This window comes from Melanostigma gelatinosum, assembly GCF_949748355.1.
Source record: "Melanostigma gelatinosum genome assembly, chromosome: 1".
Taxonomy (NCBI): Eukaryota; Metazoa; Chordata; class Actinopteri; order Perciformes; family Zoarcidae; genus Melanostigma; species Melanostigma gelatinosum.
Window position 1 is genome coordinate 28587937 of NC_136634.1, and position 14539 is coordinate 28602475.

Consider the following 14539-nt stretch of genomic DNA (forward strand, 5'->3'; position numbering starts at 1 on the left):
CTGTCTGTCTGTCTGTCTGTCTGTCTGTCTGTCTGTCTGTCTGTCTGTCTGTCTGTCTGTCTGTCTGTCTGTCTGTCTGTCTGTCTGTCTGTCTGTCTGTCTGTCTGTCTGTCTGTCTGTCTGTCTGTCTGTCTGTCTGTCTGTCTGTCTGTCTGTCTGTCTGTCTGTCTGTCTGTCTGTCTGTCTGTCTGTCTGTCTGTCTGTCTGTCTGTCTGTCTGTCTGTCTGTCTGTCTGTCTGTCTGTCTGTCTGTCTGTCTGTCTGTCTGTCTGTCTGTCTGTCTGTCTGTCTGTCTGTCTGTCTGTCTGTCTGTCTGTCTGTCTGTCTGTCTGTCTGTCTGTCTGTCTGTCTGTCTGTCTGTCTGTCTGTCTGTCTGTCTGTCTGTCTGTCTGTCTGTCTGTCTGTCTGTCTGTCTGTCTGTCTGTCTGTCTGTCTGTCTGTCTGTCTGTCTGTCTGTCTGTCTGTCTGTCTGTCTGTCTGTCTGTCTGTCTGTCTGTCTGTCTGTCTGTCTGTCTGTCTGTCTGTCTGTCTGTCTGTCTGTCTGTCTGTCTGTCTGTCTGTCTGTCTGTCTGTCTGTCTGTCTGTCTGTCTGTCTGTCTGTCTGTCTGTCTGTCTGTCTGTCTGTCTGTCTGTCTGTCTGTCTGTCTGTCTGTCTGTCTGTCTGTCTGTCTGTCTGTCTGTCTGTCTGTCTGTCTGTCTGTCTGTCTGTCTGTCTGTCTGTCTGTCTGTCTGTCTGTCTGTCTGTCTGTCTGTCTGTCTGTCTGTCTGTCTGTCTGTCTGTCTGTCTGTCTGTCTGTCTGTCTGTCTGTCTGTCTGTCTGTCTGTCTGTCTGTCTGTCTGTCTGTCTGTCTGTCTGTCTGTCTGTCTGTCTGTCTGTCTGTCTGTCTGTCTGTCTGTCTGTCTGTCTGTCTGTCTGTCTGTCTGTCTGTCTGTCTGTCTGTCTGTCTGTCTGTCTGTCTGTCTGTCTGTCTGTCTGTCTGTCTGTCTGTCTGTCTGTCTGTCTGTCTGTCTGTCTGTCTGTCTGTCTGTCTGTCTGTCTGTCTGTCTGTCTGTCTGTCTGTCTGTCTGTCTGTCTGTCTGTCTGTCTGTCTGTCTGTCTGTCTGTCTGTCTGTCTGTCTGTCTGTCTGTCTGTCTGTCTGTCTGTCTGTCTGTCTGTCTGTCTGTCTGTCTGTCTGTCTGTCTGTCTGTCTGTCTGTCTGTCTGTCTGTCTGTCTGTCTGTCTGTCTGTCTGTCTGTCTGTCTGTCTGTCTGTCTGTCTGTCTGTCTGTCTGTCTGTCTGTCTGTCTGTCTGTCTGTCTGTCTGTCTGTCTGTCTGTCTGTCTGTCTGTCTGTCTGTCTGTCTGTCTGTCTGTCTGTCTGTCTGTCTGTCTGTCTGTCTGTCTGTCTGTCTGTCTGTCTGTCTGTCTGTCTGTCTGTCTGTCTGTCTGTCTGTCTGTCTGTCTGTCTGTCTGTCTGTCTGTCTGTCTGTCTGTCTGTCTGTCTGTCTGTCTGTCTGTCTGTCTGTCTGTCTGTCTGTCTGTCTGTCTGTCTGTCTGTCTGTCTGTCTGTCTGTCTGTCTGTCTGTCTGTCTGTCTGTCTGTCTGTCTGTCTGTCTGTCTGTCTGTCTGTCTGTCTGTCTGTCTGTCTGTCTGTCTGTCTGTCTGTCTGTCTGTCTGTCTGTCTGTCTGTCTGTCTGTCTGTCTGTCTGTCTGTCTGTCTGTCTGTCTGTCTGTCTGTCTGTCTGTCTGTCTGTCTGTCTGTCTGTCTGTCTGTCTGTCTGTCTGTCTGTCTGTCTGTCTGTCTGTCTGTCTGTCTGTCTGTCTGTCTGTCTGTCTGTCTGTCTGTCTGTCTGTCTGTCTGTCTGTCTGTCTGTCTGTCTGTCTGTCTGTCTGTCTGTCTGTCTGTCTGTCTGTCTGTCTGTCTGTCTGTCTGTCTGTCTGTCTGTCTGTCTGTCTGTCTGTCTGTCTGTCTGTCTGTCTGTCTGTCTGTCTGTCTGTCTGTCTGTCTGTCTGTCTGTCTGTCTGTCTGTCTGTCTGTCTGTCTGTCTGTCTGTCTGTCTGTCTGTCTGTCTGTCTGTCTGTCTGTCTGTCTGTCTGTCTGTCTGTCTGTCTGTCTGTCTGTCTGTCTGTCTGTCTGTCTGTCTGTCTGTCTGTCTGTCTGTCTGTCTGTCTGTCTGTCTGTCTGTCTGTCTGTCTGTCTGTCTGTCTGTCTGTCTGTCTGTCTGTCTGTCTGTCTGTCTGTCTGTCTGTCTGTCTGTCTGTCTGTCTGTCTGTCTGTCTGTCTGTCTGTCTGTCTGTCTGTCTGTCTGTCTGTCTGTCTGTCTGTCTGTCTGTCTGTCTGTCTGTCTGTCTGTCTGTCTGTCTGTCTGTCTGTCTGTCTGTCTGTCTGTCTGTCTGTCTGTCTGTCTGTCTGTCTGTCTGTCTGTCTGTCTGTCTGTCTGTCTGTCTGTCTGTCTGTCTGTCTGTCTGTCTGTCTGTCTGTCTGTCTGTCTGTCTGTCTGTCTGTCTGTCTGTCTGTCTGTCTGTCTGTCTGTCTGTCTGTCTGTCTGTCTGTCTGTCTGTCTGTCTGTCTGTCTGTCTGTCTGTCTGTCTGTCTGTCTGTCTGTCTGTCTGTCTGTCTGTCTGTCTGTCTGTCTGTCTGTCTGTCTGTCTGTCTGTCTGTCTGTCTGTCTGTCTGTCTGTCTGTCTGTCTGTCTGTCTGTCTGTCTGTCTGTCTGTCTGTCTGTCTGTCTGTCTGTCTGTCTGTCTGTCTGTCTGTCTGTCTGTCTGTCTGTCTGTCTGTCTGTCTGTCTGTCTGTCTGTCTGTCTGTCTGTCTGTCTGTCTGTCTGTCTGTCTGTCTGTCTGTCTGTCTGTCTGTCTGTCTGTCTGTCTGTCTGTCTGTCTGTCTGTCTGTCTGTCTGTCTGTCTGTCTGTCTGTCTGTCTGTCTGTCTGTCTGTCTGTCTGTCTGTCTGTCTGTCTGTCTGTCTGTCTGTCTGTCTGTCTGTCTGTCTGTCTGTCTGTCTGTCTGTCTGTCTGTCTGTCTGTCTGTCTGTCTGTCTGTCTGTCTGTCTGTCTGTCTGTCTGTCTGTCTGTCTGTCTGTCTGTCTGTCTGTCTGTCTGTCTGTCTGTCTGTCTGTCTGTCTGTCTGTCTGTCTGTCTGTCTGTCTGTCTGTCTGTCTGTCTGTCTGTCTGTCTGTCTGTCTGTCTGTCTGTCTGTCTGTCTGTCTGTCTGTCTGTCTGTCTGTCTGTCTGTCTGTCTGTCTGTCTGTCTGTCTGTCTGTCTGTCTGTCTGTCTGTCTGTCTGTCTGTCTGTCTGTCTGTCTGTCTGTCTGTCTGTCTGTCTGTCTGTCTGTCTGTCTGTCTGTCTGTCTGTCTGTCTGTCTGTCTGTCTGTCTGTCTGTCTGTCTGTCTGTCTGTCTGTCTGTCTGTCTGTCTGTCTGTCTGTCTGTCTGTCTGTCTGTCTGTCTGTCTGTCTGTCTGTCTGTCTGTCTGTCTGTCTGTCTGTCTGTCTGTCTGTCTGTCTGTCTGTCTGTCTGTCTGTCTGTCTGTCTGTCTGTCTGTCTGTCTGTCTGTCTGTCTGTCTGTCTGTCTGTCTGTCTGTCTGTCTGTCTGTCTGTCTGTCTGTCTGTCTGTCTGTCTGTCTGTCTGTCTGTCTGTCTGTCTGTCTGTCTGTCTGTCTGTCTGTCTGTCTGTCTGTCTGTCTGTCTGTCTGTCTGTCTGTCTGTCTGTCTGTCTGTCTGTCTGTCTGTCTGTCTGTCTGTCTGTCTGTCTGTCTGTCTGTCTGTCTGTCTGTCTGTCTGTCTGTCTGTCTGTCTGTCTGTCTGTCTGTCTGTCTGTCTGTCTGTCTGTCTGTCTGTCTGTCTGTCTGTCTGTCTGTCTGTCTGTCTGTCTGTCTGTCTGTCTGTCTGTCTGTCTGTCTGTCTGTCTGTCTGTCTGTCTGTCTGTCTGTCTGTCTGTCTGTCTGTCTGTCTGTCTGTCTGTCTGTCTGTCTGTCTGTCTGTCTGTCTGTCTGTCTGTCTGTCTGTCTGTCTGTCTGTCTGTCTGTCTGTCTGTCTGTCTGTCTGTCTGTCTGTCTGTCTGTCTGTCTGTCTGTCTGTCTGTCTGTCTGTCTGTCTGTCTGTCTGTCTGTCTGTCTGTCTGTCTGTCTGTCTGTCTGTCTGTCTGTCTGTCTGTCTGTCTGTCTGTCTGTCTGTCTGTCTGTCTGTCTGTCTGTCTGTCTGTCTGTCTGTCTGTCTGTCTGTCTGTCTGTCTGTCTGTCTGTCTGTCTGTCTGTCTGTCTGTCTGTCTGTCTGTCTGTCTGTCTGTCTGTCTGTCTGTCTGTCTGTCTGTCTGTCTGTCTGTCTGTCTGTCTGTCTGTCTGTCTGTCTGTCTGTCTGTCTGTCTGTCTGTCTGTCTGTCTGTCTGTCTGTCTGTCTGTCTGTCTGTCTGTCTGTCTGTCTGTCTGTCTGTCTGTCTGTCTGTCTGTCTGTCTGTCTGTCTGTCTGTCTGTCTGTCTGTCTGTCTGTCTGTCTGTCTGTCTGTCTGTCTGTCTGTCTGTCTGTCTGTCTGTCTGTCTGTCTGTCTGTCTGTCTGTCTGTCTGTCTGTCTGTCTGTCTGTCTGTCTGTCTGTCTGTCTGTCTGTCTGTCTGTCTGTCTGTCTGTCTGTCTGTCTGTCTGTCTGTCTGTCTGTCTGTCTGTCTGTCTGTCTGTCTGTCTGTCTGTCTGTCTGTCTGTCTGTCTGTCTGTCTGTCTGTCTGTCTGTCTGTCTGTCTGTCTGTCTGTCTGTCTGTCTGTCTGTCTGTCTGTCTGTCTGTCTGTCTGTCTGTCTGTCTGTCTGTCTGTCTGTCTGTCTGTCTGTCTGTCTGTCTGTCTGTCTGTCTGTCTGTCTGTCTGTCTGTCTGTCTGTCTGTCTGTCTGTCTGTCTGTCTGTCTGTCTGTCTGTCTGTCTGTCTGTCTGTCTGTCTGTCTGTCTGTCTGTCTGTCTGTCTGTCTGTCTGTCTGTCTGTCTGTCTGTCTGTCTGTCTGTCTGTCTGTCTGTCTGTCTGTCTGTCTGTCTGTCTGTCTGTCTGTCTGTCTGTCTGTCTGTCTGTCTGTCTGTCTGTCTGTCTGTCTGTCTGTCTGTCTGTCTGTCTGTCTGTCTGTCTGTCTGTCTGTCTGTCTGTCTGTCTGTCTGTCTGTCTGTCTGTCTGTCTGTCTGTCTGTCTGTCTGTCTGTCTGTCTGTCTGTCTGTCTGTCTGTCTGTCTGTCTGTCTGTCTGTCTGTCTGTCTGTCTGTCTGTCTGTCTGTCTGTCTGTCTGTCTGTCTGTCTGTCTGTCTGTCTGTCTGTCTGTCTGTCTGTCTGTCTGTCTGTCTGTCTGTCTGTCTGTCTGTCTGTCTGTCTGTCTGTCTGTCTGTCTGTCTGTCTGTCTGTCTGTCTGTCTGTCTGTCTGTCTGTCTGTCTGTCTGTCTGTCTGTCTGTCTGTCTGTCTGTCTGTCTGTCTGTCTGTCTGTCTGTCTGTCTGTCTGTCTGTCTGTCTGTCTGTCTGTCTGTCTGTCTGTCTGTCTGTCTGTCTGTCTGTCTGTCTGTCTGTCTGTCTGTCTGTCTGTCTGTCTGTCTGTCTGTCTGTCTGTCTGTCTGTCTGTCTGTCTGTCTGTCTGTCTGTCTGTCTGTCTGTCTGTCTGTCTGTCTGTCTGTCTGTCTGTCTGTCTGTCTGTCTGTCTGTCTGTCTGTCTGTCTGTCTGTCTGTCTGTCTGTCTGTCTGTCTGTCTGTCTGTCTGTCTGTCTGTCTGTCTGTCTGTCTGTCTGTCTGTCTGTCTGTCTGTCTGTCTGTCTGTCTGTCTGTCTGTCTGTCTGTCTGTCTGTCTGTCTGTCTGTCTGTCTGTCTGTCTGTCTGTCTGTCTGTCTGTCTGTCTGTCTGTCTGTCTGTCTGTCTGTCTGTCTGTCTGTCTGTCTGTCTGTCTGTCTGTCTGTCTGTCTGTCTGTCTGTCTGTCTGTCTGTCTGTCTGTCTGTCTGTCTGTCTGTCTGTCTGTCTGTCTGTCTGTCTGTCTGTCTGTCTGTCTGTCTGTCTGTCTGTCTGTCTGTCTGTCTGTCTGTCTGTCTGTCTGTCTGTCTGTCTGTCTGTCTGTCTGTCTGTCTGTCTGTCTGTCTGTCTGTCTGTCTGTCTGTCTGTCTGTCTGTCTGTCTGTCTGTCTGTCTGTCTGTCTGTCTGTCTGTCTGTCTGTCTGTCTGTCTGTCTGTCTGTCTGTCTGTCTGTCTGTCTGTCTGTCTGTCTGTCTGTCTGTCTGTCTGTCTGTCTGTCTGTCTGTCTGTCTGTCTGTCTGTCTGTCTGTCTGTCTGTCTGTCTGTCTGTCTGTCTGTCTGTCTGTCTGTCTGTCTGTCTGTCTGTCTGTCTGTCTGTCTGTCTGTCTGTCTGTCTGTCTGTCTGTCTGTCTGTCTGTCTGTCTGTCTGTCTGTCTGTCTGTCTGTCTGTCTGTCTGTCTGTCTGTCTGTCTGTCTGTCTGTCTGTCTGTCTGTCTGTCTGTCTGTCTGTCTGTCTGTCTGTCTGTCTGTCTGTCTGTCTGTCTGTCTGTCTGTCTGTCTGTCTGTCTGTCTGTCTGTCTGTCTGTCTGTCTGTCTGTCTGTCTGTCTGTCTGTCTGTCTGTCTGTCTGTCTGTCTGTCTGTCTGTCTGTCTGTCTGTCTGTCTGTCTGTCTGTCTGTCTGTCTGTCTGTCTGTCTGTCTGTCTGTCTGTCTGTCTGTCTGTCTGTCTGTCTGTCTGTCTGTCTGTCTGTCTGTCTGTCTGTCTGTCTGTCTGTCTGTCTGTCTGTCTGTCTGTCTGTCTGTCTGTCTGTCTGTCTGTCTGTCTGTCTGTCTGTCTGTCTGTCTGTCTGTCTGTCTGTCTGTCTGTCTGTCTGTCTGTCTGTCTGTCTGTCTGTCTGTCTGTCTGTCTGTCTGTCTGTCTGTCTGTCTGTCTGTCTGTCTGTCTGTCTGTCTGTCTGTCTGTCTGTCTGTCTGTCTGTCTGTCTGTCTGTCTGTCTGTCTGTCTGTCTGTCTGTCTGTCTGTCTGTCTGTCTGTCTGTCTGTCTGTCTGTCTGTCTGTCTGTCTGTCTGTCTGTCTGTCTGTCTGTCTGTCTGTCTGTCTGTCTGTCTGTCTGTCTGTCTGTCTGTCTGTCTGTCTGTCTGTCTGTCTGTCTGTCTGTCTGTCTGTCTGTCTGTCTGTCTGTCTGTCTGTCTGTCTGTCTGTCTGTCTGTCTGTCTGTCTGTCTGTCTGTCTGTCTGTCTGTCTGTCTGTCTGTCTGTCTGTCTGTCTGTCTGTCTGTCTGTCTGTCTGTCTGTCTGTCTGTCTGTCTGTCTGTCTGTCTGTCTGTCTGTCTGTCTGTCTGTCTGTCTGTCTGTCTGTCTGTCTGTCTGTCTGTCTGTCTGTCTGTCTGTCTGTCTGTCTGTCTGTCTGTCTGTCTGTCTGTCTGTCTGTCTGTCTGTCTGTCTGTCTGTCTGTCTGTCTGTCTGTCTGTCTGTCTGTCTGTCTGTCTGTCTGTCTGTCTGTCTGTCTGTCTGTCTGTCTGTCTGTCTGTCTGTCTGTCTGTCTGTCTGTCTGTCTGTCTGTCTGTCTGTCTGTCTGTCTGTCTGTCTGTCTGTCTGTCTGTCTGTCTGTCTGTCTGTCTGTCTGTCTGTCTGTCTGTCTGTCTGTCTGTCTGTCTGTCTGTGAGTGAGTGAGTGAAGATTCTATTCCTGGAACTTTTTTTTACTTTTCATGAAATCTGTCATGTAAAAAAAAAAACTGATCGTGGCGGCCGGCATCGCACAGGGAAAGACTACACGTAAAAGTGTGTTTGACTTCCTGATTTCACTCCCAGTCATTTTCCATTCCCATCCTCGGCCTCCACTTGGGAACCCCCCCATGAAACGAGTTCAGGCATGACGTCGGCCTCACAGTGGTAACCCTCCCTTTTGTGTTTCTTATTTCTGTGCAGGTAAAGAGGTGTTAAAGTAGCTACTGAACAGGACAACCGTCATCATGGTGAACATCCCAGAATACTATGCTGGGAAAACTGTGCTGATCACTGGAGCAACCGGCTTCATGGGCAAGGTACAGTAGTAGTTGAATAGGCAAGTAGCCAATAGGATGTGACTGAACCATGGAGGTGAGCTGCTGAACTAGATGAGGGATCAGATGAGAGAGAGGCGAGCTCTACCTCTGCTTTATCAGAGACTGAAGGGTTTCATCAGTCCACATTACACAGGAAGTATCTAAACATGGAGAGTCCAGGTCTGCTGCTTTTCTTCACACCAGGAAGTGAAGCAGGAAGACTGTGACGGGTATCATGTTGTGAAGGCATGTGTAAGAACAGTCTTAGTTCAACAGCAGATGCATGAATACCTTCTTGTTGAACTGCTAATATAAATGTAGCAAAGCATTCACACGGCCGACGTTTTACTGCGTCGGTCTACCAAACACAGCAGCCGTTGTCTGTACTCCATGTGTGTGTGTGATGCAACATGTTGGTACATCCTCCTTCCTCGTGGTTCAAGGTGCTGCTGGAGAAGCTGCTGAGGTCCTGCCCAGGAGTCAAAGGTGTCTATGTGATGGTGAGGTCAAAAGCTGGTCAGAGCCCCGAGGCCCGCATCGCTGACATGATCAACGGCAAGGTGAGAAGTGGGCTGAAAGATGTGTGTGGAGGAGGTGAAGGAGAAGCCTGATGCAGCAGCTCTGTGTGAGCTTAAAACGTAGCTTACTTTGAGCATAATAATGTGCTAACAGGCTGAACCACACCGTTAAGATGCCACTTAAACTGTAGACATCCTGACTCACTTATGACTCTGACACGCACACCCAGTGTTTGCTCTCTGCTTTCTTTGATTTGATGAGTGCACTAGTGTGATTCATCATCTGTAAGAGTTCCATCGGCATGTCTGTTAAGTCACCATCTATTGCTGAATGAGGTCCCATGATGGAGGGTCAGCTGATGGCCCGGTGATGAAAGCCCCTACATCTGCAGTCCAACGTCTCACCATAGGAGTGGCTTTAGAAGCCCCTTCCAACAGTTCACATGTTAGTGTTGACCGCTGAGGCAGCAGCCTGCTGTAGTTCGGCTCTAGATAGATGTGTAGAGCTGAAAAGTCAGCCGTTCTGCCACGACTGCCAATTGCAGCAGTTGGCGTGGGAGTAGAAGCTGTTCTTGTATGGAAACGCACTGAATTCCATTTCTATGAATGCACCTACAGTTTAGTATGGACTGTAACTTGGGCATCATTTCCTCACTCAGCTGTTTGAAAGATTGCAAGACGAGCAGCCCGACTTCGCGGAGAAGATCATAGCGGTGGCCAGTGACCTGACGAGGCCGGAGCTGGACCTGAGTAAAGAGGACCAGAGCATCCTGGCTGACAACGTCAACATCATCTTCCACTGCGCCGCCACCATCCGCTTCAATGAGCCGCTCAAGTGAGTGGTCTGTTCCTTTAGATTGGTTCTTCTTTCTGGAGGACCTTGTTGGTAACATGTGCAGTGCATTGTGTCTCTAGTGGCACGTTAGTTAACCATGTTTATCAGTGCGTTTCCTCCGCGTCTTGTATGGCGATGTTGTGTTAACTCGGCCCAATGAGTGACGGTCAGACAGGAGAATGTTTGTTTGACGTAGCGGCGACATGGGGCTCCACACCTGAGACTCCTCCCTTTTCTGCAGGACGTTGGCTCATCGTTTGTTCTGCTCATCCAAAGACACTCTACTGACGACCTCAGGGAGGCGCTAGAGCGTCTCTGGAGTAAGACGTCTGCGTTATCATTGGCAGTTACATTTTATGCCGTCTGTTGTCAATTTGATGTCCCTGGGGTAAGAAGCGCGTATCTGTACACAGGATGGTTCTTGGGTAGTCGAATGGCAATAGAATCAAGGCAAGTTTATTAGTATATCACATTTCAACAAGGTAATTCAAAGTGCTTCACATAAAACTATTAAAAGCATCAAAACATAAAGAAAAGGAAATTTAAAAACAATTGAGAACATTGATTGAAACAATAAATACATTCATTAAAACACTAGAAATCAGTGTAAGAAGTAAAATACAGCAGTAAAATGCAGAAATTGATGAATATCCTTGAATGTGGTTGAATTAAAGGCAGCAAACAGAAAGGTCTTCAATCTTGATTTAAATGAGCTGAGGCTCTCAGCAGACCTGCAGCTTTCTGGACTTTGTTCCAGATATGTGGAGCAGAACAACTGAACGCTGCTTCTCCATGTTTAGTTCTGACTCTGGGAACAGGAAGTAGACCGATCCCAGACGACCTGAGGGGTCGGATGGTTCATAAGGGAACAGCAGGTCAGAGATGTGTTTTGGCCCTAAACCATTCAGTGGACAGTGTGGGTTCAATTCTGGCCGTTGGACCTTTTTGTTGCGTGTTCAATTCAACTTTATTTATATAATCTAATAGCACAAATTCACTGCGTGCACAGTTATTAGGCAAGTTATATTTTTGAGGATTCATTTTATTATTGAAGAACTACAAAGTCGATCTAAAATGTTAATAAACCTGAATATTTAAGGAAGTAAAAGTGAGGTTTTGGCTTTCTTAGGAGAATATCTATGTGTGCACAATTATTATGCAACTAAATGAGAAACGAAAATTTCCCAATCTCACTTGTCTGTCTGTCTCTAGCTCACCCTCTTCCTGCCTTTCACTGCTTTCTGTCAGATGATAACTCGTATAGTATCGCGTTTGTTTGTATCAGAAATGTAAAACTGACTATTGGTGGTTTTAAGTGGCATTTTAAGTACGGGCGTGATGGTACCTGACTGGCACCAGACTAGACTTTGGGTTTTTGTGATTGTGAATCAGTTTCACCTGCTTTGGTGCAAATGGAAGTGACAACAGGAGAGGAAATGGCAAGACAACCCCCAAAAAGGGGTTGGGTTTCTCTCTCCTTATCCTTCCTGGCTGGTTTTTTCTCTAGTTTAGCATGTTGCTAGTGCCCATGTCACTACTGGTAGCATGCGGTAGAGCGAGGAGGGATCTCTGAGGAGCAGCCGACTGACTGACTGACTGACTGGAGTTTAACACCAGAGTGACGACGGATCACAGATTAAACTCAAGTTTATATTTGATTTGTTTAAATCAAATATAAGGACCACAAACAACTTTCTTCATTTATTAGAAAGATTTGTGTTTTCATGATCTGATATTTCCCTCAATAACTTTATTATGGAAACAATTAAAGTCAGAGAGATCTTTTTACATAATTTCTCAACATCTCATTCAGTCACGTGAGGCGGATCATTCCTGAGTGTTCGATGAGTTTTATCATTTAAGTTCAACCTGAAACATGGAGCCTAATAAATGAATTGCAGTGTTCAAAAGAAACCATAATCACATTCTGGGTTAATTGATAATGACGTCACAATCACAATTTCAAAATGTACAGACGCAAATAAATCATAAATAAGACGATCGCGTTCCGGCGGTAGAAATGTATCCTGCGTTTATAAACAGAACACGGTTTGTTAAAGAGGTAACACACCTCTACTCTGGCAGTGATGATAAATGTGTCTTTGTTAGTTATAGTGACTGCTGGGTGCGGGAGAAGATCGCGTTCTTTACTCTTCAATGAAGACATGCAGGCTCTTTCACTTTGGGTTCCTGTTTTAATTAGGTTTTCGGTTGACAGGTAATTATACGATAAGATAGAACTTATCTTCCTGGTCTCCCTCTGGTGTCTTGCGTGTAGTAAAAACCGTGTGATCTCCCCATCACCCATGCATCATTAGCGGTCTGTTGCACCTGTGCCCCATATACTAACTACCTGCCCCACTCATCCACACCGCCACCGTGGTCCACCTGAGGTAGGCTCCCAATACATACAGACATAACCATCAGTTATTAGTAGCTATTATTGTACAGTGATGTTGTGAACAGACACAAACTTCTCAAAAGTCTCTCCAGATGTTAAAGCCGACTGACGGCTGATCCAGCTGTGATCAGAGCCGCCGTCATCAGAAACAGACGTTGCGTCACGTGACTCTTCACGTGACTCTTCAGAGGAAAGGACGTCTTAAAACACATTTCCTTGTTTCGTCTCTCCTTGCATGGTTTCCTTGGAAAAGACGCAAGTTATGGAAACGGGGATGCAATTAAGATACTCGGGGTGTACCCTATGAATGGGTGAATGATGACGTGTAGTGTTAAAGTGCTTTGAAGGGAAATAAAAGTGCCGTCCATGTAGCATCAGTTTGGATGATTGGTGCAGTCCTCTGTCTGAGTGGCAGAGACACGGAGCAGGAAACCTGAATATTATTTAATATCAATTTTGAATAAGAAGTTAAGATTCTAGTAGCTTTTTATAGGAGTAGCCCATTAGAGGATGGTGTCATCGTCCATCGTGATGTTTCACTGTGACCCTCGTCTTCATTCCCCCAATGCTAATAACACATGACTGGGACTTGTACTCACTTAGTTTGGTCCATCTATTTCATCCACTGACTGATGTCTTCCTTTCCTCCTCCCAGAGATGCAATGCAGCTGAATGTCCTGGCCACCCAGAAGATGCTGGCACTGGCCCACAGGATGAAGCACCTGGAGGTCTTCCTTCACATCTCCACAGCCTATGCCAACTGTGACCGAGAGCTGATTGAGGAAATGGTGTACCCTCCCCCCGTAGACTACCGCAGACTCATCGATTCTCTGGAGTAAGTGGATCTGGACCGGTTCCAATGAACGTCTCCTGCACAGTGGACAAACTGCTGTGGCGGTGGTTTGGATGGCCTCGTGTTATGAGCAGATGTGTGGAGGCTCTTTTGTTGTCAACAGTATACAGTAGCATGGGATTATGGTTGAGGGTTCAACGTTTGGCCTCAGCTCATGTCTTGAGCTCTCATTGGCTGTAACTTCCTGACGGGTCAGACGTTGCGCTTGCTGGGTGGATCCATCTGTGAGGCATCACACCGTTCCCACACAGCAGAGCCAGCGCCAGTGTGTCTCTGATCTGGCCTTCTGGTGTCTGCGAGTAGACAGTCGGGGCTAAAGTGGTGGAGTGTGGACTAAGCTAGCCGTCTCAGAGGACACCAGAACATGCAGCATAGTTTTTTGTTCCGTCCACCCCGTTTAGGTGCTGTGAAAAACGCACATGGTGGTATAAAAACCCAGATTTTTATAAATGGCATCCATCTAGGATTCTTAATTTCTTCAGATTACAGCCGTGGCCAAAAGTTCTGAGAATGACAAGTATTGGTTTCACAAGTTTGCTGCTTCAGTGTTTTTAGATCTTTTTGTCCGATGTTACTTTGGTTACTGAAGTACAATTACAAGCATTTCATAGGTGTCAAAGGATTTTATTGACAATTACATTACATTTATGCAAAGTCCATATTTGGATGTTTGGTACCATTCTTTATTCATGGTGTGTTCTGAGGCTACATTGTGAGTGAGCCCACTCCCTTGGCTGAGAAGCAGCCCCACACATGAGGAATGGTCTCAGGGTGCTTTACTGTTGGCATGACACAGGACTGATGGTAGCGCTCACCTTTTCTCCTCCAGACAAGCTTTTTTCCGGATGCCCCAAACAATCGGAAAGGAGATTCATCAGAGACGATGACTTGACCCCGGTCCTCAGCAGTCCAATCCCTGCACCTTCTGCAGAACATCGGTCTGTCCCTGATGTTTCTCCTGGAGAGAAGTGGCTTCTTTGCTGCCCTTCTTGACACCAGGCCATCTTCCAAAGGTCTCCGACTCACTGTGCGTGCAGATGCACTCACACCTGCCTGCTGCCACTCCTGAGCAAGCTCTGCACTGGTGGTGCCCGGTCCCACAGCTGGATCAGCTTCAGGAGACGTCCTGGCTCCTGCTGGACTTGTTGGGCGCCCTGAAGCCTTCTTCACAACAATTGAACCTCTCTCCTTGAAGTTCTTGATGATCCGACAAATGGTTGATTTAGGTGCAATCTTACTAGCGGTTCATCTGATCACTCGTCATAATGTTTTGGAGTTGTCGTCATAAAAACTGAAGCAGCAAACATTGTGAAAACAAATACTTGTGTCATTCTCAGCTTTTGTCCCCGGGTGGAGTAGATGAATAAAAAGCAAGTAGGAAAGTATTTTTTAAGATTGTCAGTGATTCACTGAGCGTCATCTTACATTTTGATAATTCAATATTTAAATGAAGAGAGGTAATTCATATCTGTTCATCTCATTTAATCAGAACACGGAGGTCTGGGCTACATGAAAGGGCACTGACTGACATGCTGACTGTATCCGGTGCTGTGTCGGTCATACGATAGACACTTTTGCGTTGCTTTGTATTGGTACTGTCGGTGGTTAAATAAATGTAGCCAATATAAGACCGATCTTATTCCTGTTTCTTGTGCGCCAGCTGGATGGATGACGAGCTGGTGTCTGCTCTGACTCCCAAGCTGATCGGGGAGCGTCCCAACACCTACACCTACACCAAAGCCTTGGCGGAGTATCTGGTGCAGCAGGAGGCCGGAGACCTCAACGTGGCCATTGTCAGACCTTCCATAGTTGGAGCCAGCTGGAAAGAGCCCTTCCCAGTGAGTGGTTCCTCAACACATGTTGGATGCTGTTTTAAAATGCACCAAGAAGAAGCAACGCATGCTGCAGAAATCATCTGTTTTAGAATATGTGCCTGTCTGCAACAGTGT

General features: G+C 47.7%; 1 protein-coding gene across 2 annotated transcripts in view; it reads left to right on the top strand.

Annotated features, from left to right (window-relative positions):
• Positions 1 to 14539, top strand: part of far1 (fatty acyl CoA reductase 1) — a 35658-nt gene that overhangs the window by 4818 nt on the left and 16301 nt on the right. The window contains exons 1-6 of one of the 2 annotated variants that reach the window (XM_079272050.1): positions 7609 to 7720; positions 7868 to 7983; positions 8427 to 8543; positions 9161 to 9336; positions 12393 to 12572; positions 14251 to 14428. In XM_079272050.1, the coding sequence (XP_079128176.1) occupies positions 7912 to 7983; positions 8427 to 8543; positions 9161 to 9336; positions 12393 to 12572; positions 14251 to 14428 (723 nt within the window). In that variant the 5' untranslated portion in view covers positions 7609 to 7720; positions 7868 to 7911. Of the gene's footprint in view, positions 1 to 7608; positions 7721 to 7867; positions 7984 to 8426; positions 8544 to 9160; positions 9337 to 12392; positions 12573 to 14250; positions 14429 to 14539 lie in introns of those variants that run through there. The other variant, XM_079272049.1, reaches the window with a different exon arrangement.